General features: G+C 43.4%; 1 protein-coding gene across 1 annotated transcript; it reads left to right on the top strand.

The window, feature by feature from the left end:
- Window positions 1-3,817: 3,817 nt before the first annotated feature.
- LOC135876356 (sulfotransferase 6B1-like) lies at window positions 3,818-21,014 on the top strand. Its single transcript, XM_065401542.1, has 7 exons — window positions 3,818-4,019; window positions 5,257-5,402; window positions 13,275-13,364; window positions 13,898-14,024; window positions 15,427-15,521; window positions 18,405-18,561; window positions 20,998-21,014. The coding sequence occupies exons 1-7, from the start codon at window positions 3,818-3,820 to the stop codon at window positions 21,012-21,014; spliced, it is 834 nt and encodes a 277-aa protein (XP_065257614.1).
- The last annotated feature ends 220 nt before the right edge of the window (window positions 21,015-21,234 follow it).

Raw genomic sequence — 21,234 nt, forward strand, 5'->3', positions numbered from 1 at the left:
ATCCTGAACCAGCAGTGAGATGGACTGGGTGAGCTAGTAGGATTTTTCCCATAAATGATTCTATGAGCAGGAAATAAATACAGCTATTTCACTAGGGGTTGTGACCTCACCAGTTTCTCAGAAACTAAACAGATTCAGGCCTGGTAAGAATTTGGATGGGAGCAGGGCCGGTGGAAGGGTGTTTCGCGCCCTAGGTGAAACTTCCACCTTGCGCCCCCCCGTCCCCGAGCCCCCGCCCTGAGGCGCACCCCCCCCTCCGCGGCAGCTCCCCCCTCCACCCTGAGGCCCCCCCCCCGTGGCAGCTCCCCCCCTCCGCGGTTGCTGCCGAAGAAAATGGCGCCCCCCAAATCCTAGTGCCCTAGACGACTGCCTACGTCGCCCAAATGGTTGCACCGGCCCTGGATGGGAGATTTCTGAAGAAACACCTAATGTAATTGTGAGCTGTGTTGCTTGGATGGTTCAATTCCAATCTATCAAGTGCCTCTGACTTTCAGAACAGAAGCCAAAGGTGCAAGTCAACACCATAAGCAATAAAATATACGGTACTCCGCCCTGGGACCAAAATGTTAATGACGTATATAAAATAACTACAGTAGTTTATAGATATACTGTACTAGACAAAGGGTAATGCAGTGAATAATCAAGCCTGATGTATTTTGTTCAGTTCAGCAAAGCTAACAAGCTGACATGTGCCCTTTAGCTCTGGGCAGTAATAATTAAAATACTGGACTATGAACTCTATTATTCCTGAAGCCAGAAACTCATTGTTAATGAAAAGTTAGCGACTGCTTCAGGTCTATTGGCTAGGGTGCTAACCTGGGAGTCAGTTGACCTGTGTCTACTGCCAGCTCAGCCACTGGCCTACTTTGTGAATTTTGGCAAGTTACTTCTCTCCAAGCCTCTGTTTTATCATCCATCCTTTGTTTGTCTTGTCTATTTACATTGTAAGCTCTTCAGGGCAGGAACTGAACTGTCTCTTCCTTTGTTTATACAGCACCTAGTAATACAGGGACTTGATTTTGGTTGGGGCCTACAGGCACTAGCATAATATAAATAATAAATATTAATACTATTAGGGAAATGTAGTTCTTCCTTTATTTTTAAACAATATACAACATTTTATTCAAAGACAAGCTTTCTTTTATTACTCACAGACAAAAACAAACAAACTTTGTTAACTTGAAGTTAGGGTTGCAAAGTGGAACAGAACTCACCCAAACTGCAGTATAACAACACTGCAGTTTAAAATTTCCAAGATTTTTGAAAATAGGAGCCTAAAGTTAGGTTCTTAAGTCCAAATTTAGGCACTGGAAATTAGGCCTGATATTCAAAATTGCTGAGTAGCTAGATGCTTTTCCCTTGACGCTAATGAGAAATGCTTGGTGTTGAGGGTGACAGTTTGGGATATGGCTATATCAGATTGTGAAGTCTGTTTTGGGCCGGTGTTGAAATATTGGCACTATAGCAACATTAGTTCAAACTTGCCTGTTATGTTGCATTTCAAACAGCTACCCTTACTCCGGCATAAAGTTGGTGTGAGATCAGCATCAAGCACTATACACATTGATGTGTCATCTTTAACTATTGATATTGCAACTGCTATAGCTATAATACAATCAAACTTTAGTTAAGAAACCGTCTTTACACTATTTCACAGATTCGCACTGTTTTTTCACACAACCCCAGAAACCCAGCACCCCTTGGGGGACAAATCCTACTTACCTTATTCAGATGAGTAGTACCACTGACTTCAGGGCATGATTCAAGGTAAGTAAGAATTGGATCTCCAGCAATTATCACTTAATTATATCATTAATATCCACTAGTTGTTTTTGTAAAACCACAAGGTGTCAGACTATACTTGTACTAACAATTGCTGTGGCCTGCCATTTCAAACCAAGATATAGATCCTGGCGTGAGATTTTGGGGTACACTGCAAGTCAAGGTGTGGAGGCATTGCACAGGTAGGAACCTCCATGCTAGCTTTAATTTAGCTAGCCCAGGTAACAGTAGCAGTGTAAATGTGAAGGCACAGGCTTTGGCATGGGCTAACAACCAGAGCACATATCCAGGATTCCCAGTGGGTTTGTAGGCTGGTTGCTAACCTGTGCTGAAGCCTGTGACACCACATCTACACCGCTGTTTCCAGCACTAGCTAGATTAAAGGTACCACGATTATGCCTACCTGTGCTATAATCACACCTTCACTTGCAGTGTAGACATACATGAGAGTGGACAGCAAATTGCACCTCACTTTGTATTGCAAAATGGCTCATGCAAAAAGCCAATGCAATTTTAGGGAAAAGGCTTACTTCATGAAGTAAATTCCTCTCCAAAGGAAGGCATTCTGGCCTTGTACCAAAGATGTTGCTGATATGTGTAAAAGAATATACAAAGCATAAGAAAACTGTAGTGTAACTACAATACACTGAGCAAGGTTTTGTGTTTTCAAATGGATGCCTAAAATTGGGTTCCTGAATCCATATTATAGCTACTTAAATAAATGGCCTTATTTTCAAAATTGTTGAGTATCTGAAAACTTCCCTTGACCCAGGTGGGAACTGCTGAATGCAAAGCGCAATGCGTGTTTCTCTGGGATGATTATAGTTCCAGATATTTAGAAAGCTCAGTACAGAAGGCCACAGCCAGGGCCAGATTAACTTTTTGTGGGCTCAGCGCCAAACATATTTGTGGGCCCCCATTGGGGAAATAGGGCATGTGATGGGGGGGCAAGGGGCCGGTTGGGGGCAATGAAGCGCAGTGCAGCGGGAGTGGCCCCACTCAGCCCAGCAGAAGGGCACTGTTTGCAAACCCACAACTGCTAGACGCACACTGGCCTGCTGAGCCCTGTGCTGCCAGCATGCCCCTTCCACACTGCCCCCCTGCCCAGTGCCCTGCCCTTATGCCCAGCACCCCCTCACTCAGTGACTTCCCCTACAGATCCCTATGCCCAGCGCCCCCTCGCCCAGAGACCTCCCACACAGATCCCTATGTGCCATGCCTCCAGACCTTCTATGCCCAGCACCCCCTGCCCAGAGACCTCTCCCGCTGACCTCCCACCACAACTGAACAGCACCCTGCACACCATACCCCCTGCCCAGCTCCCCAACCCACAGATCCCCTACTGTCCAGCACCCCCTTCACAGTCCCATCATTGCAGCTGTACAGCGCCCCATATTCCTGAGGGAATTCTGCATCAAATTCTGTGCATAATATTTTAAAATTCTGCAATTTTTTTTACAGGGGGGAACCACCCCCCAGAACGAGCCGGCGGAGCGGGTTGGGGCCGGGTCGCTCCACTTCGTGCTACCCGGTGATTGCAGGGCAGGCCCCACCCCGCACTCACAGGGCAGCGGGAAGTGGAGTGACTCGGCCCCAGCCCGCTCCGCTCCCCTGGCTCCCAGCCTTGGGACTTGGGGGAACCGCCCCCCAGCACTCACCGGCGGCGTGGCTGGGAGCCGGCGGAGTGGAGCGGGCTGGGACCGGATCGCTCCACTTACCACCACCGGTGAGTGCAGGGCGCCCGATCCCTGCTGTAGTCCTCTGAGGAGTGGGGGTGGAGCAGAGGCAGGGCCGGGGGGGGGGGGGGCAGAGCAAGCTGAGCCAGCCAGGGGATCTGGCTGTCCGGGGCCCCTTCTGACTCTGGGCCCGGACACAGCCCCTTTCAACCTCAAACACTCCAAATTAATCAGTAACATTTACCTTCATGCCCGAGCGAGTGTCATTACCATTAAATTACACTGTACATCACTACCACAATTATTTCTCTAAAAGACAGCTTGTGTCTCAGTCTCTGTGAATAGAGAGTTTCACAAACATGGATAAGAGCAGAAAGACAGTAGCTGAATATCTGAATAAGACATTGGCTGATAGTGAAAAGGCAGCCCCTGAAGATCTGCTATTTTCCTATGAGGGAATTTTGTACCCTGCTGCTTTTTGCAACCCGAAAACTTTTCAAGTTCTTGATTCTTTTGAAGCCAGGAGTGACGATGTGATCCTAGCGGGTTACGCTAAAAATGGTGAATATTGCTAGCTTGTTACAAAAATTAAATTTGAAATGTTATAGTTATGAATGATTAGGCAGCATTTAATACAATGATTATACATGACTGCAGTTTATAGAAAATGCTGTCCATCATGAAGATACTGTATTAGGGATTGTTCAGATGAATGAGGTGAGAATAATAATTTCAGCCATTAATGACTGTCAATTACTTTCTTCTCCTTTTGAATATTTACATTTTAAGTAACCATATGTCCAGTGTTATGAACATGTACCTTGCAGAAAAAGATTTCTTGATCTTTGATAGCATGATCTACTACATGTTGAACATAAATTCCTGTTCACAAGCATGAAAGATATAAGATTGTAATGTGGCATCCAAGCATCAGAGGAGACACATTATAAAATGTTCATGTGTGTCTCATTGTAGATCTGATTCAATACAGCCAACAATAACAACTAATATTTTGCATTGTGATGATGAATGAGCTGAGAAGCAAACAGCTTGACTGTCAATTTGACTGAGTTTGAAGAGCTGGTGGTTTGAAAAACAATTCCTTCACTTATTAATTGAGCAAGTCTCACATGGAAAAATTGGATCAAATTCCGCTGTCAGTTCCACTGCTGTACATCTGCAAACACTCAATTGAAGCCAATTGAATGATTCCAAATTTACACAACTGAAATGTGAGAAAAAACACAATGTGACTCTCAGAAATGAGGGTATCCAGATTTCACATAACTGTGATCACAAGTGTTTCTGTACATTTCCCCCAAATTGATTTCTTCTTTTTAGAAACCATTATTGTATATTTGGCTTTTGGTCAAGCTAGTACTAATGGCTTACCCTGGATTGGCAAGTAGGAGCCTAGTCAGTGACAATGGTGGTGACTGCATTTATCTGTGACATGAATTCACCCAGAAAACATGTTTTTTAATTTACTGATTTATAACTAAATTGTTAATCGCAAAGAAGTATGTGCTTCACAAACAGGACTGTTCCTGTTCGTTGACAGATTACTTGGCCCAAGCATATGACACTTCTGTTCACTCATAGCTTGTGTCATTAACAACAGGAAAATATCCCTGTATCAAAGTAAGATTTCAGTTTAGTTAGCTACTATCCTTGAATGTTAATGTTTTTCTTGCACAGTAATTGATATCATACACAGGTATTTGCAACTAAACACATTCAAGACTTGTGACAATTTTCACTTCCAGTAGTCTTTAAACCAGTTTCTATCTTGTTTCAGGTACTAACTGGCTTGATCAAGTCTTAAATGACTTGGAAATTACAGCTGCAAAATATACAGAGAAGGAAATTAATGAGAGAATTAATATTACAAATGAATTATCTGTATTTCCACGTCTAGAATTTGGGGATCCAGAGAAATTTAAGGTTATCACGGGATGATATTAGAAATGTTAATATGAACTGTTTGACATATTTAAGAATTGATAAAATGTAATGGCTGAATTTTACAGGCTATGGAGGACTCTTACCTCCCCCAAGGTGTGATCAGGTCAGCACAATCAGGGTGCAGTGCATTTGCTTAGCCAGTCCATGACTGGAAACCATGGAAGTTCAGACAAGGGGTGGAGAATTCATGCAAATGACCTTCCCACCACAGGGTTTCCTTAGATTCCGATCTATCGCTCTCTCCTTTGCACTACTACTGTCCCCATAGAGCTGACTATGTGGAGAGGAAGGATTTCAGGGCCCCCACCCCAAAACAGGCAATTGTGAATGGGACTAGGGGTTTAGGGGAGTTTCTGTTACCCCTCTCAGTTTTATTTTCCATGACAGGGGATGTCTTTTGCCTAGGAGCCTCCCATTCTGATTGCTAACAGCTCCTTTTTAAACTGTCAGTCAGCTCCAGGATTGATTTTCTGCCTCATGGTTTCCCAGGATTTCATTCAGCTGGAGAGATCCCTCCCCTTATTTCAGAGCTATTTGGGGAGGCAATGGGAGAGCACTCAGACTCTGCCTTCGGAGAAAAGGGTAGTAGGGAATAGTTCTATGGCTGCTGCCCTTGAGGGTCTTCCCCTTTCAATCTCTGCACTGCTCCACAGATCTATGTGGGCCATAGAGCGTGGAAGGGCTCCACACTGAGAGAGGCAAGATCAAGATTTGGTATTGCATTCATCTATTGCAGGAAAAGGACATTAGATAACACTGAATGGTGTTAGGGCCATAGTATTGCACCAAATTACTCCAAAACCGAGAGCAGACTGAGGCGGCAAACACAGCAGGGTGCTAACCCTAGGCCCATGCACAGCTCTCCCACAGAAGACAGCAGTAGTAATCTGCCCAAGAGTGAGGGCGGGGAGGGGTGTGAAGGGAACACTGATCCTTTCGGGGACACATATGGTGAAACTGAGGGACCATATCAACTATCTGGTTGGACCTGCCCCTGGGACCCTTTCCTGGCTCCGTGTACCTATTGCTGGCAGCATGACAGGTCCATAAATCTGGTTGGAAGCCAGAACTGCAGCAGAGATATTTGGATCTATACTTCCTCTTGGTCTGTAGCTTTTCTGAGGTGTCAATGGGCAAAAACGCCCAAACATTAGGGACAAACGTGCAGGTCAATGAGTAAATAAAAAGAGATAGTGGGCGTATGAATGAATAACAATTACTGGACAAATATTACTTCCCATGTCATAAGGAGAAGTTTCATTCACTGTCAAATATAGAGATCAACAGGAGCAAAAACTCAAGAGATAAGTGATTAATCCTAGATGAACAACCTCTAACACCAGTACAAAGCTCACGAAATCTGCAGCTGCTGAACAGCTGGTTGATATGCCATGTACACTCCCTGTAGACAGAATTTGTGTGTTTTATTATTTTATCATTTCTGTAAGTAACTGATTTTATTGCCTGAGAAAGGTGTCATATCGAAGTCTTCATCTTATGGGGTCCTCTGTTTGGCCAAAAAGCTCTCATAACACAAGTAATGCAAACAGTGTTTTCCCAGGAATTGAAATTAGACGGGGTGTTGGAATATTCAGGGGGGAGGGGGCGGAGGGCCGATGAGGGTTGAGACTGTGAGGGTGAAGGGGGGCTGTATGGCACCAGAGTAAAAACTGAAAAATGTTTCACAACCATTTTATTAGATTTAACTCATGTTTTAAAATCATCACACAAATTAAAGTTGGCTACTTAAGCCTACTATGAAGCACTATATCTACATCCTTCTTGATTTCTTGTTGTAATTTTGCACTCTTTGGTGTCTCCTTGTGTGTCTGTTACTTCCAGTCCTTCATGATATGCTCATGATCAGGCAGAAGGCGACTTCTTTCAGAACACAAAATTCTATTCAATTAGGAAAAAGAACACTCAACTGTAGCTGTTGTGACTGGGAGTAGCAACAGATGAATTCCTACTTCTTTCATCCCAGGAAACATAGCACAAAGATGGGGTCAAACCACTAGTGATGATAAAGAAGTTGAAGTTAAATCTTCATTCATTCATTCTACACTATTCCACTCTGTGTTCAAAATTCTCTATTCTGTCCTGATCACATAGCAGCCCTATTGCTGGTAGTGCCTCATTCCACTCAACTATAGGTGTTTTATAAGACAGGCATCTGTAAAAGCTATGTGGCGGTTGAGTAGAATCCAGAAATCGCTATTGTAGATTTGTAAGAATCAAGTCTGTGTACTATTTCAGCTGGCTTAACAAACACTTCTTGTCTTCTTCACTTAAGGAGTCAATATACGTACCTTCATTAGTCAACTTCTGGACTGAAGTCTTTGCTTCTTCCAGTACATTTTCAATGGATCTCTCTGATAGATCCAAGGGTAGCTTCTATTGCCGGACAAAGATCTACTACTGTTGTAGCAGATGCCTGGATGACATTGTTTAATAACCCAAGTGATTTTAACAGTAGACTTACAAGAGAGAAAATGGTGATAGTCTTCTCTGAACTTAGTAACAAAAGTAGTCCACTGGCCTCACTACTTAGATCTGTCCTGTCTTGGTGGATACTTTCCAACGCCAATAATAACAGCTGCAGTAATTTTAAGACAACAGCCAAGAATCGCTCATGAGAAAGCCAGCAGGCTTTCCCAGGTTGGACTAATTTGAACTTCAATCCCAGTGTAACTTCTATTTGTTTCCAAGACGTTCAGTCCTTTTAGACTCTTTTTTTTTTTTTTTTTTTTTTAGAAAGAGTATAAAAAGCCATTAAATGTATGGCTTTTTAATGTCTTGTGAAGATTCTGCAGCTTGTACTAGCACTAGCTGGAGTAGATGGCCTCTGCAGTGTGTATAGGAGGGATTAGGGTTACATGTTTCTCTGAGCAAAGCTTGTACTCCACTATGTCTTCCAGAGAAATTTGTAGCTCCATCAAATGCACAAGCAGCCATCTGTTCAGGGTTCAGTTTACAAGCATTTAACTCTTCTAAGATGTCACAGATGCAGCTGAAGTATCTTCTATAACCTGAACATCTAGAATGCATCTACTGGCCTACCACAGACATCAAGATAACATACGCAATGACTTAATACTTGATGCCTATTTGCATTGGTGCATTCATCAGCCATGTATGCACATATTTTGAATATGGTGAGAGAGTTCTTCACTTTTTCAACTGCTGAATCTTTCACTGTTGCACCCCATGCTTCTAGAGAGTCAGCTGAGTTTTTTCAGAAAGATAGCGAGCATTTGCCAGTCTTGTTCGAAACCAGTGTCCAGCTTCAGGATTAACAAGTGACTATGCACTTAACATTGGCCTCCCGTTGTAGTGTGTGGTATGTCTTGCTTAAATAGAAAGTATGATGCAACAGCCATGTTGGTTCACATAAACTGAGTTGTGTCTCCAGCATCCTTAACAGCCTTATTACATTCTTCTAAAATTGGCTTTGTCAGTGACTGCCTTATAAGGCTTTCTGCATGTTGATGCAGTCCAGAGGCCTGGTGTTTTGCAGCCTTTTCATATAGGTTGTCAGTATTGGCTTAGCTGATCGGTCTGGCAAACCAAGCTCCTCCACTTTTACTATATAAATCCATGATATGCCCACCTCTTGAATACTGCATGCAGTTCTGGTCACTCCATCTCAAAAAAGATATATTGGAATTGGAAAAGGTTCAGAGAAGGGCAACAAAAATGATTAGGGGTATGGAACAGATTCCATATGAGGAGAGATTAAAAAGACTGGGACTTTTCAGCTTTGAAAAGAGATGACTAAAAGGGGATATGATAGAGACTTATAAAATCTTGACTGGTGTGGAGAAAATGAATAAGAAAGTGTTATTTACCCCTTCACTTAACACAAGAACCAGGGGTCACCCAATGAAATTAGTAGACAGCAAGTTTAAAACAAACAAAAGGAAGTATTTCTTCACACAATGCACAGTCATCCGTGGAACTTTTTGCCAGGGATGTTGTGAAGGCCAAAATTATAACAGGGTTCAAAAAAGAACTAGACAAGTTCATGGAGGCTAAGTCCATCAATGGCTATTAACTAGGATGGGCAAGGATGCAACACCATGCTCTGAGCGTCCCTAGCCTCTGTTTGCCAGAAGCTGGGAGTGGACGACAGGGGATGGATCACTCGATGATTCCCTGTTCTGTTTCATTCCCTCTGAAGCACCTGGAATAGTCACTATCGGAAGATAGGATACTGGGATAGATGGACCATTGGTCTGACCCAATATGCCATTCTTACATAAAAAATAATTATAACAAACAAAAAGTTTAGTACAGAAACTCCCCAAAATAATGATCTCTTGAGATAGCAAATATGTGAGATAATGACCTTGGCAAATAATGCATTTTAAAAATCTTGGCCTACTAGAAAATGTATATTTATATAAGTTTCCCAGTCACAAATCTAGCATTCTGGAGTGAAGTCACTAAAACATAGTCCAATGCTCTGGCCGCTGTTGTTTGTCATGCCACCGTTCACTCTATTGCTCCGCCCCAATGGCCCTGCACTGTCACCTTCTGCTGCCACCTGCCACTGTGACCCCTGCGAGTCTGTCTCTCGAGGTTCCACCCAGCTCTCAGTGATTTCAGCTCTCAGTGGGGGAACCTCACTGCTAGTGCAGGCTGGGCTGTCTCTTCCACAGAAATGCTGTCCTGCAGCAGGTCTAAGCACTTAGATCTTATCAGTGATTTCAGCTCCAGTGGTCACTTAAACCAAAAGACTCTCTATGAAGCCTAATCATCTCTCTCTCTAAACAGGAGAGAGGGACAGGTCAAATAGTGCCTCTGACTCTTAGGCAGAGCCCACACCACCAAGCAAAACACCTGTGCTCCACCTTCTCTCTCTTCACTAGGATATGGCATCCAAACCTCCTGCTTAGGGAGTGCAGTTTAGTTGAGGGTGACCAGTGCTTAATTTGTAATGAAAGAGGTGCTGGGGCTCAAGGAAGTTTGTTACTTTCATAACTGATGTGACAAGCCCAGAGGTACCAGGGCTATGAACTGCCGAGCCTAGAGGTGCCGGGGCTCAGCCCTGGCAAGCCCTAGCACAAATCAAGCACTGAGGGAGACCCCCCTCATTCAGTCAGGCTAAGTACAGTTCTGCTGCCCTTTACTCATACAGTAAGGATAACAACATTTCATTACCCCCACATTTAATACGTCAGTGATTTGTAACCTAACACCAGCCCAAATGGATCAGTTGGACAGCACAGCTCTGTCTGCTGGATACCTAGGCAGAGTAGTTGTGTTCACGTAAATACAGTCTGGTCCTGAAGCCTCTCCCCCCTCCCTGGCTCATCGCTAGCTGTCAGGAGAGAGCTCATTCAGACCTTGCTTACAAATCATAATTTTAAATTATAAGGTAGGCCAACATTGCCAAAATGAATGTGCCAACATTGTCATAAATAAAGCTGTATGAGGAAGCTAGTCTTTGTTAATACTTTTCAAACCCATTATGCTTTCTCAGGTACAAGTATTTTCTCATATACTGTATATGCTTTTAAAGTGTGTATTAATGTTTGAATTTCAATTCAAATTTCCAACCAACAACTAAATTGGAAATACTGCATGAAACTGGGGGGGGGGGGGGGAGGAGTCTAGAGAAATCCCTGAATGCAAACATCTTCACCCTGTCCTGTCAATGCATCTCAAACCCTGATCTAGAAGGCTCTGCTGTGGTGGGGGGACATCATCCTGTCTCCAGGTCCATTAGATGCTCATTCAGATTAATCTGAATTGTTTTGAAAAATCCACTTCTTTCCCCCTTCGACTTTCCCATTTCCCATATTCCATCCTTCTCCACCTTTCCTTCTCTCATCCATCCAAAAACACTCCCAACATCAGCTCACTAGTCTTCAAGTAATGCTCCTCCTCCCACTGCCACATTGTCTCTCCTTTATCGGAAAGTGGTAGCATGGGAAGTCTGTGGGTAGGTCTACACTTACTTCCTGGTCCGGCGGTAAGCAATCGATCTTCTGGGATCGATTTATCGCGTCTTGTCTAGACGTGATAAATCGATCCCGGAAGTGCTCGCCGTCGACGCCGGTACTCCAGCTCGGCGAGGGGAGCCTGCCTGCCGCGTCTGGACCTGCGGTAAGTTCGAACTAAGGTACTTCGATTTCAGCTACGTTATTAAAGTAGCTGAAGTTGCGTACCTTAGCTCGAAGTGGGGGGTTAGTGTGGACCAGGCCTGTGATGGAGCCAGAAAGGGAAGAACCCAGGTCTTCGGACTCCCAGTACTATGCTTTAGCCACCCCTTGCATTTCACTTTATCAAACTGAAAAGAAAATTGTTTTGATTCAAGATTTAGGTTGTTTTTACTCTGTTTGAACTGGATTTCCCATCTCTAAGGACAATTAGACAGAGCTGTGAGTGGGCCCTACCAAATTCACGGCCATGAAAAACGTATCTTGGACCGTGAAATCTGGTCTCCCCGCATTAAATCTGGTCTTTTGTGTGCTTTTGCCCTATATTATACAGATTTCACGGTGGAGACCAGCGTTTCTCAAATTGGGGGTCCTTGACCCAAAAGGGAGTTGCGGGGGGGAGAGGGGGTTCCAAGGTTATTTTAGGGGGGGTCGCGCTTACTTCTGCGCTGCCTTCAGAGCTGGGTGGCCAGACAGTGGTGGCTGTTGGCCGGGCACCCAGCTCTGAAGGCAGCATCCCACTAGCAGCAACGTAGAAATAAGGATGGCAATATCATATCATGCCATCCTTACTTCTGCACTGTAGCTAGCGGCAGCTCTGCCTTCAGAGCTGGGATCCCAGCCAGCAGCCACCGCTCTCCAGCTGCCCAGCTCTGAAGGCAGCGCCGCCACCAGCAGCAGCAGTGCAGAAGTAAGGGTAGCATTACTGCAACCCACCCTACAATAACCTTGCAACCCCCCCACAACTCCTTTTTGGGTCACCACCCCCTACAATTAGAACATAGTGAAATTTCAGATTTAAATAGATGAAATCATGAAATTTATGATTTTTAAAATTGTATGACCATGAAATTGACCAAAATGGACCATAAATTTGGTAGGGCCCTAGCTATGATGCTGATTTTTGTGACACGGTGACCTGTCTTTCTGGAACTATAGAAAGACACTGATTAGACAGGCATAATAATACCATGCTCTTATATAGCACTTTTAACCAGTAGCTCTCAAAGCTACAAAGGAGGTAAGTATCATTATCCCCCTTTTACAGAAGGTAAAACTGAGGCACAGAATGGAGAAATGACTTGCACACAAACACTCAGGTCTCCTGAATACCAGTACTGCTTTATCCATCTGCTAGGGCACAAAGCCACCAGATGCCATCAGATGCACCCTTACTGGGAGTCATGCTATTGCAGAGTGGTTTGCTAGTTCTGTTTATCTGAATGTCTAAGAGGTCCTGGAGAAGTGCTTATTGACAGCCATTAGATAATGAGTGTATCACTGGTTCTGCCTAAACTCAGCTGGAAATCTCAAAAGAACAGGCCCCCTATTTCTAGTCAGGCTGGAAATACTGTTAGAACAGGGTCTTGCACAGTATTTCCTCTGGAGGAGCAACATACATGGGGCCACATTCATTAGAGGGAATTAAAGGAACATTAATAATTGGGAGCATGGTAGTTAAAGTTTGAAAGAAATGAGAGATTCAAGGCGGCCTTGGAAAAATTAATGCTAATTTGTCTTCGATTCTGCCGTATATTAATGGTAGTGAAATAGTCACCCTCTGGATTGGCAGGAAAGAAATATTATTTCCTGCTAAGTCTACTTTTTTAAAAACAGATAGTTCTTAAAATAAAATTCTATTAAAGAGGCTATTTAATTCTATGTTTCTTTCCAATTTTATTCAAAGAGGATGAAGGAATTACCTTTCAGAAGAATCATAACAACACATCTCCCTCCTCAAGTCCTGCCGAAATCTATTTTCAAAAGCAAGGCCAAGGTGAGTCCTCATTTACAGTATCGTAGAAAATACCCACTGTAATGGCATTTTCAGACCTGTTTGGATTTCCTCTATGTTATATGCAGGGCCTTGTGTTTTCTATGATTCCATCTAGGTTTTATGGTTGTGAAGATAAGATTTCTGCATGTAAACTGATACAGTGTTATGTACTGGGACAGCAAACAGCTGAAAGAATAGCTTTAGGCTGGGAGTAAACTGGCCCCATTCATCTACATGGTGCATGAACACTGAAACCTAATGCTGACAATTTAAATGTTTACTGTTTCTCTGCTAACATTTCAGCAGAAATATCCTGCTAATGAGCTTAGCCATTCCTTATTTTTCAAATAAGGCAAAATTAATTAAACTGATTCTACTGATGCTGTGATTGTTAAACAAATAAAACTTTTTCTTACCTAATTATCGTTAATTATTTGTATTACCATAGTGCTCATTGTGCTAGGAAAAGTACAAACTTTTTTGTATTGACTTTCAACCTTTAAACAAATAAATCATTTACTTATGTTTTTTAGATACTGCTGCTGGTTCGAAATCCAAAAGACACCGCTGTATCTTACTTCCATTTTCACAACAATATGCCTCCACTTCCCTCCTTCAGCTCATGGGATGAGTATTTTGCAGCTTTTATGCATGGAAAAAGTACACTCTGTTTTTCTGTTTTTTTTAGCTATTCTGATTAATTAGTGCATTGGCAAAACTGGACACTGGGATTCAGGAAGACCTAGGGCAGATTCTGATCTCAGTTGTATTGTTATAATTCAAGAAAAACTTCTTGGTCTTAAAGTTATTCTAGATTTATAAATGTTGTAATTGAAATCAGACTGTGACCCCTGAAATCAAGAGATAATTTATTCACTGACACTGACTCCCTCTGTGATCTTGAATAAGTCATGTAAGCTTTTATGGCCTGACCACCATTACCCTGAATCTTATATAATCTGAAACACAGATTTAGGAAATTAAATATGAATTATATTACCAACCATGCTAATACTTATTAAAATAGACATAAGCATGCTTACCTAGAAATCCAAACCCAATATTCCCACTCAAAACAACTTCACCCTATAACTTTTCTTTCTGCTAATCGATGCATAAGCTGAATTCATTTACTGGGTAGAAGGCTAAAAATTCTTGGGAATAGAGGTGAGCAAAATGTTTTCAACTAATTGTTTTTTGGGGGGCCAAAAATGTTTGCTGATTTCAGGTTGAATTTGATAAATAATTTTGTTTGAAACTAAATTTTAGAATTTAAATTTTGTAATTTTAGAAATTTTCTAATTTTAGAAACAAAATTTCTAAACAGAGGAAACCTTTTGTTTCAATCATTCTGAATCGTTTCATTTTGACTTTTTCAGTTTGAAATATTTTGTTCAACTTTTCTATTCAAAATGGCACTTCACTTTTAAATTACCACAAAAAAGGGTGAAAAGCACCTAAAACGTCTGAATCAAAGTGAATAATTCAAAATAAAATTTGTTTGGAGTCAAATGAAACATTTTGGTTGCTTCTAAACCAATTTTTTTTCTACTTTTTTTTATTAAAAAAATTAAAAATTGTTATTGGTTCAAATCAAACGATTCTTTTTTATTTTTTTTAGTTTAGTGTCTGTACCAAAAAATCCATCACTCACTCAGCTGTAGTTGGGATCAGTGCAAAGGAAAGACTCCTTTTCGACCCAGCCAGCAGTCAGACAGGATGTCTCCCTGGCAAAAAGGAGTGGCGCTGGAATGTTCAGCTGGCTAGCTTTCCAGCTTGCATGCTATGTCCCTAAGGTGGTTATGAGGGTGTTTAGTCATTTGCACTTAGCAGATGTGTGCTCTTCCATTACTGGTCAGTACTAGCCGTCAGATGGAAGGAACACTTATTGCTTCTGTTCAGAGGAGCAGTGGCAAAATGTGTTACTGTAGTCCTCACCTCAAAACCCTGTCTGACACCATGAAGTCAGCCTAAGCCTATAAAAGGAGTCCACGTCCCCTGTCTCAATTCACCTTTGCCTCATTATTATTGAATCATTCTGATTTTCTGTTTTTTGTTCGAGTATGCCGGGGCTCCTATTTTGATTATTTAGTTGAATGGAACAAGCATGTGGCTGATGAAAATGTTATGGCGATAACCTATGAAGAGCTGAAAGAGGTGAGGTTAATGCTGTTTAAGGGAATCTTTACTTCATACCTAAATAGTGCATAGCTAATGATAACAACACAGCTACTAAGCCCATGCAAGGGCTATACAATTCATTTTGTTTTTGACAGAAACTGACAAAACAGAAATTTTCATGAAAATTTAATCAAAAAGCCACATTTTATTAAAAAAAAAAACCCTCATGTTTCAGGGGAAATTTTTTAACCACCTCTACTTAAACCCTATGAAGAAATAATTCAGATGCAAATGTCATATAGACCTAGTTCAAGACCTCTGAGTAGGATGGAATTTCACCCTCTGTGCCAAGAAACATGAATCTAGGAACAAAGAGACTTTGGAATGAATAAGGCCTACATCTAATAGTATCCACTTCATGGGGAAATGATCACCAAGAGCCAATATCAGCCTTGCTGTAAGCAGGGGTAACACCGTTATCTTTCAATGGTTTTGCACCCACTTACACCACGCCTTCATTTAGCCCTAAGATTTTTTTTAACATAAACTGTTAACATGAGCCAGTGGCCTAATATTCAAAAATACTGAGCATCTACAGTTCCCACTGGTTTCGCTGGGGAGTGTGGGTGCGCTGCAGCTCTGAAACTCAGACCAATCATCTTCACAATAAAACCGGCCAAGGTTTTCAGTCCTCACTCAGTCAAAACTTTAATTGTCTTTAGTGGGAAATTTTTCCAAAATGGAGGACAATAAGATATGGCCATCTGTAACCAATGTGGACTTCTCCAAATCTCACACATGAGTGAGCTGGATGGGATTGTATTCTACATATTGCATTAAAACCTAAATTATAGTAACATGAAGTGTATGAAGCACTGACAAAATCCACAAAGCCATCTAATAACAATTTCCATTTGTAAATCCAGGCTGTCTTTAGCATGCCTTCCTATTATGTCCAGCTACCACAAAGCATATGGAGAGTGACCATGGGGAAACGCTAACAACTTGTATAATAGTTTCGGTGGGGAAAACGTGTTCAGTTTTCAGTCTGATTATGATCCCGACACCCAACCTTGCTAAACTGAAATAAATTCACCTGAAATTTTACAGCTGTGACATAGGGTAGGATAGATTTTTTCCTAGAAAGCTTGCTGCAAATTACCAAGGTATTTTGGAGATGATTTTAAAAAATAAAATAAAAACAGGGTGATCTAATTTCTTCAGTGCCTGCAGTGTGGTACCTTGGCCCCACACTAAATCTATTTAAAAAAATCCTAATGCAATCTCTTTCTCGGTCTCTCTAAGAGGTTTTCAGCTTTCCAACAGAAAATGCTGATTCGATGGACTCTACGTGTTCCGTGGGAACATGTAGATTGCTTCAATACTTTCAATGGAAACCAGGTAGGACAGCCAACTGGCCATCCTGCCTGCCTGCTTTCCTGCTAGCTCACCCGCCTGCCCACCTCTCTGTTCCCATGCTTCTTGGCAGTCTCAGTGGTGGAGCTGGGGTTGTCCCGAGCTTTCAGGCGACTTGTTCCTCAGCAGCCGGGCTCCTTGGCAGCCCATCTGGTGAGCAGTTGCAGAGCTGGGCTTCCAGGCTCCCCAGCTCCCTAAACTATCAGGAGTCTGGGTGGCTGTCTCTCAGGGATGCCTGCTTGATGAATGGACAGGCAAGCAGGTGGGCTCCTAGCTCCCTGAGCACCTGACTCCCTAGCTCCCTGGGCTACTGGATTCCTTGGCTGGCCAGCTCACCAGGCTGCCTGCCTGGCAGGTGATCTGCTGGGTATCCCAGCGATCATATTTCATTTTGGAAACACCACATCATTTCCACTATAGCAGTGGTTCTCAACCAGTGGTATGTGTACCCCTGGGGTTACACAGAAATCTTCCAGGGGGTACATTAATTCATCTAGATATTTGCCTAGTTTCACAACAGGCTACATAAAAAACACTAGCGAAGTCAGTACAAACGAAAATTTCATACAATGACTTGTTTATACTGCTCTATATACTATACATTTAAATTCCAATTGATTTATTTTATAATTACATGGTAAAATGAGAAAGTAAGCAATTTTTCAGTAATAGTGTGCTGTGACCCTTTTGAGTTTTTATGTCTGATTTTGTAAGCAAGTAGGTTTTAAGTGAGGTGTAAATTGAGGGTACCCAAAACAAATCAAACTCCTGAAAGGGGTACATTAGTCTGGAAAGGTTGAGAGCCACTGCTCTATATGAACATTTCAGCATTTCTGAATCAAAATATTGCAGAATTTTAATTATTGGCCTTTCATCCTGATTCTGGATGAAAAGTTCTGCAAATTCTTTTTTTTTGCCTTATTTGATTACCTTATTTGATTCTCCTTGTTTTCCCTATTATTATTTTTATGACCACTATTGTCAAATCCCCTTAGAACAGCTCTTTGAGCTCACTGTTGTATCTGTCAAAATGCACCATCATTTGGTGTATGAAGAGTACAGAATTCTATATTCAGATATATCCTTATTTGCACATTTCTTAGCAATGCCCTTTGCTTCAGCACACCTGAAGTCTATGAATATTAACAGATACAAACTCTCTGGACTCAATTATGTGCTCAAAAGTGCTAGGTATTATTATTATTATTCACTTGTATGCACAGCTACATATAAAAAGTACAGACCCCACTCTTCATTTAGCTAAAGTATCCTACTTGCATGAGTGAGGAGTTCAGGACAAGGCCCGCTGTACAGAACCTGCCTGGAAGTTACACCTCTTAGAGTTCCTCAGTGATGCAAAAGGAAGTAGTTGCAGATTTTTCACAGTAATTCTGCTCTGTGAAAGTACGAAACCTTCAGAGATACTGTTATAATCACTCCACAGGTGTGATCCAAATTGAATGTTATTTCAATAATATTCATTCTTATCTTCCTTTTTTTCAGAATCTGATGTTAGGACTGAAACAAATAGCTGACTTCTTTGGGTTTTCCATGAGTGAGGAAGAGATTCAGACTGTTGCAGAGAAGAGCAGCTTCAAAACTATGAAAGAGAAATCCTCCAAAACTCATGGAACATTTGGGAAAATTCTCTTCCGTAAAGGTACATTTCTGAACACTTCCTATAAATGATCACCAGTCTCTTGCAGCGACGTCACTGGCACAGCACCTCTAGCTGGCTGGGTGAACTGAAGGCAGGGGTGGCTCTATGTTTTTTGCTGCCCCAAGCATGGCAGTCAGGCTGCCTTCGGCTGCACGCCTGCGGGCGGTCCGCTGGTCACCGGGATTCGGCGACATTTCTGCGGGTGATCTGCCGGTCCAGGGCCTTCGGTGTACCCGCCGCCAAATTACCGCTGAAGCCGCGGGACCAGCGGACCTCCCGCAGGCATGCCGCCGAAGGCAGCCTGACTGCCGCCCTGTAGACGTCCGGACTCACCCCTGCGGCGCCTCCTGCTGGTCGTCCAGGGAATTAGCTCACCAGCCTCTGGAGCGCCCTCTGCAGGCCGGTGATCCAACTTGTCGTCCTCTGGCGCCCGTGTCCCTCCCAGGACCCGGTGCCCCTATTACTGGGATGCTGCCCCCCGGCAGTACCCCACAGATCTGGGTCTCCCCTCCCTGGGGAACCCCCATCCACTATCCCTACCTCACCTCAGGATAAGGCCACTGCCAGTCACCAACTAGCCCCCGCTCCCTGGGGCAGACTGCAGTATAGGCCACTCATCACTGGCAAGGAGGGTTTGGACCTGCTGCCTTGGCCTAGCCCTGGGCTGCCCTCTGCAATCCCCAGTACCCCTTGGTCTCCTACTAGGTCACAGCCTGGGGCTATCCAGGCTGGAGCTCCCCAGCCTTTCCCCAGCCCTACTCCACTCAGGTACCCTGTGTCTAGCTCGCTGCAGCCAGGCCCTTCTCTCTCTGAATGCAGAGAAAGACTCTGAGCTCCTGGCTCCCAGCCTTCTTATACAGGCCAGCTGGGGCCTGATTGGGGCATGGCCCAGCTGCGGCTGCTTCCCCAATCAGCCTTGTAGCTTTTCCTTTGCCCCAGCCCTGATCCCTGGCTGTTTTAAGCCCTTCAGGGCAGGAGCGGGGTAAGCACCCTGCTACACGCCCTCACGGCGACCAGCATGCCACCCCCTGTGGCTTGCCACCCCAGGCACGCGCTTGCTGCGCTAGAGCCTGGAGCCGCCCCTGACTGAAGGCACAGGTTCTGATGAGGTCTTGGCTCTAGCATCCCCATCTTTTAGGGCTGTTGTGAAAGCCTGGGCCTCTGTGACATCACAGGCTTGGCAACTCTAGCTTGCTGGTGTGATGTGAAGGCACAGTCCTCTGCCAGGGTTAGTGGCTCAGGACCTTTGTCTTGCTGGGATAGTATCCAGGAACCTTTTATTGCTGGGTGGATGGCCAGGGAAAGGCCTCTCTGATGCCACTAGGGTAGCACTGATAACCCCCACTGTAACGAGCATGTAACATCCACCTCCAATCCCAGGCCAAAGACAAAATCCAGAGTGCATCCAACTATAGGTGTTGAGCCAGACTGTCCCTGGGCTAGTGCTATTGCTGTGGTTGGTGGCTGTGGAATCTTGGGCTAACGTAGAAGCGCCACAATCAGTGCAGAAGTTGAAATTGCCTAATACAATTGCTGCAGTGACTCTGGCACTGCCACTGGTTAGCTCAGGAAGTACTCCGAGATACGGTGGAGTTACCTGTAGCTCACATTAGCCTGGGGCTCTATTATCTTTCACTGGGATTTCATTGCATCCTGTCCACTGGGGGGGGAGACCACGTCTATCTCTCCCTCAGCCTCACCACTGGCCCTCCTCTCCTGATGTGTGGATCACATGCGCTCCAGAGAAAGTGGAAGATGTTCTGAAGACGGTTCACCTCACCTCCGCAAAGAATACATCAGATTCGTGTGTGGTGGTTCCCCTCTGTGGGTCATGAATCATGGGGGCATTATCAGGTCCTGAGTTAGGATCTGTGGCTGCCACAGGCTGAGGCTGGCACACAAGAACAGAGCTGCTAATGGTGGAGTGTGCATGGAGAATCTGATGTCTACCCCTACATTTATTTAAGAATAAGCACCACACCTAACAATACACATGCTTAGTTTGCAGTTTGAAGACCATCTTATCAAGAAAAAAAGCTACAGACTTGGGTCCAAATCAGACCTGGTGTAAATGAGTGTAATGACTCTTGAATATAACAAAATGGATTTTTCTGGGGCCAATTATTTCTGAGATATGGTATGACCAAAACAAGAAGATATACCAAGAACTCTACCTGTATTTTAAAAAAATCCTACATCTTAGAGATGGCTTCTCCAATTCACCTCATTCATTGCTGAAAAAATTATCCTGTGGTCACAAACCCTAAATGTAGAGTCACAAGTAGAAAGGATCAATTCTTAGGGATATAGATGGGGAAGTGAAGGTTGTGATGTGCAAAAATCAGCCTTGCAATGGAAAGCTACTTACAACTTCAACCAAGGAGTGATGCTCCTTTCTCTCTAACAAATGATTATATATTTTTTTAATGTTTGCAGGAATGGTTGGTGACTGAAAGGACTATTTCTCTGAAGCTCAGAGTAAAGAGATGGACAGAAAATTTGAAGAGTGTTTAGCAGGAACTAAACTGGGAGAAAAGATGAAATATGGGTTGTATTGCAAGGCATAAAGAGCAAAACAGCAAAACCTAATGCAACTATTCCCCTTAGTATGATCTGTTCACTTGTTTTTGTACACTGGAAAAATCACCTAAACTTCTGTGTATCCAATTGTAA

Source organism: Emys orbicularis, chromosome 3 (assembly GCF_028017835.1).
Source record: "Emys orbicularis isolate rEmyOrb1 chromosome 3, rEmyOrb1.hap1, whole genome shotgun sequence".
NCBI classification, from domain to species: domain Eukaryota; kingdom Metazoa; phylum Chordata; order Testudines; family Emydidae; genus Emys; species Emys orbicularis.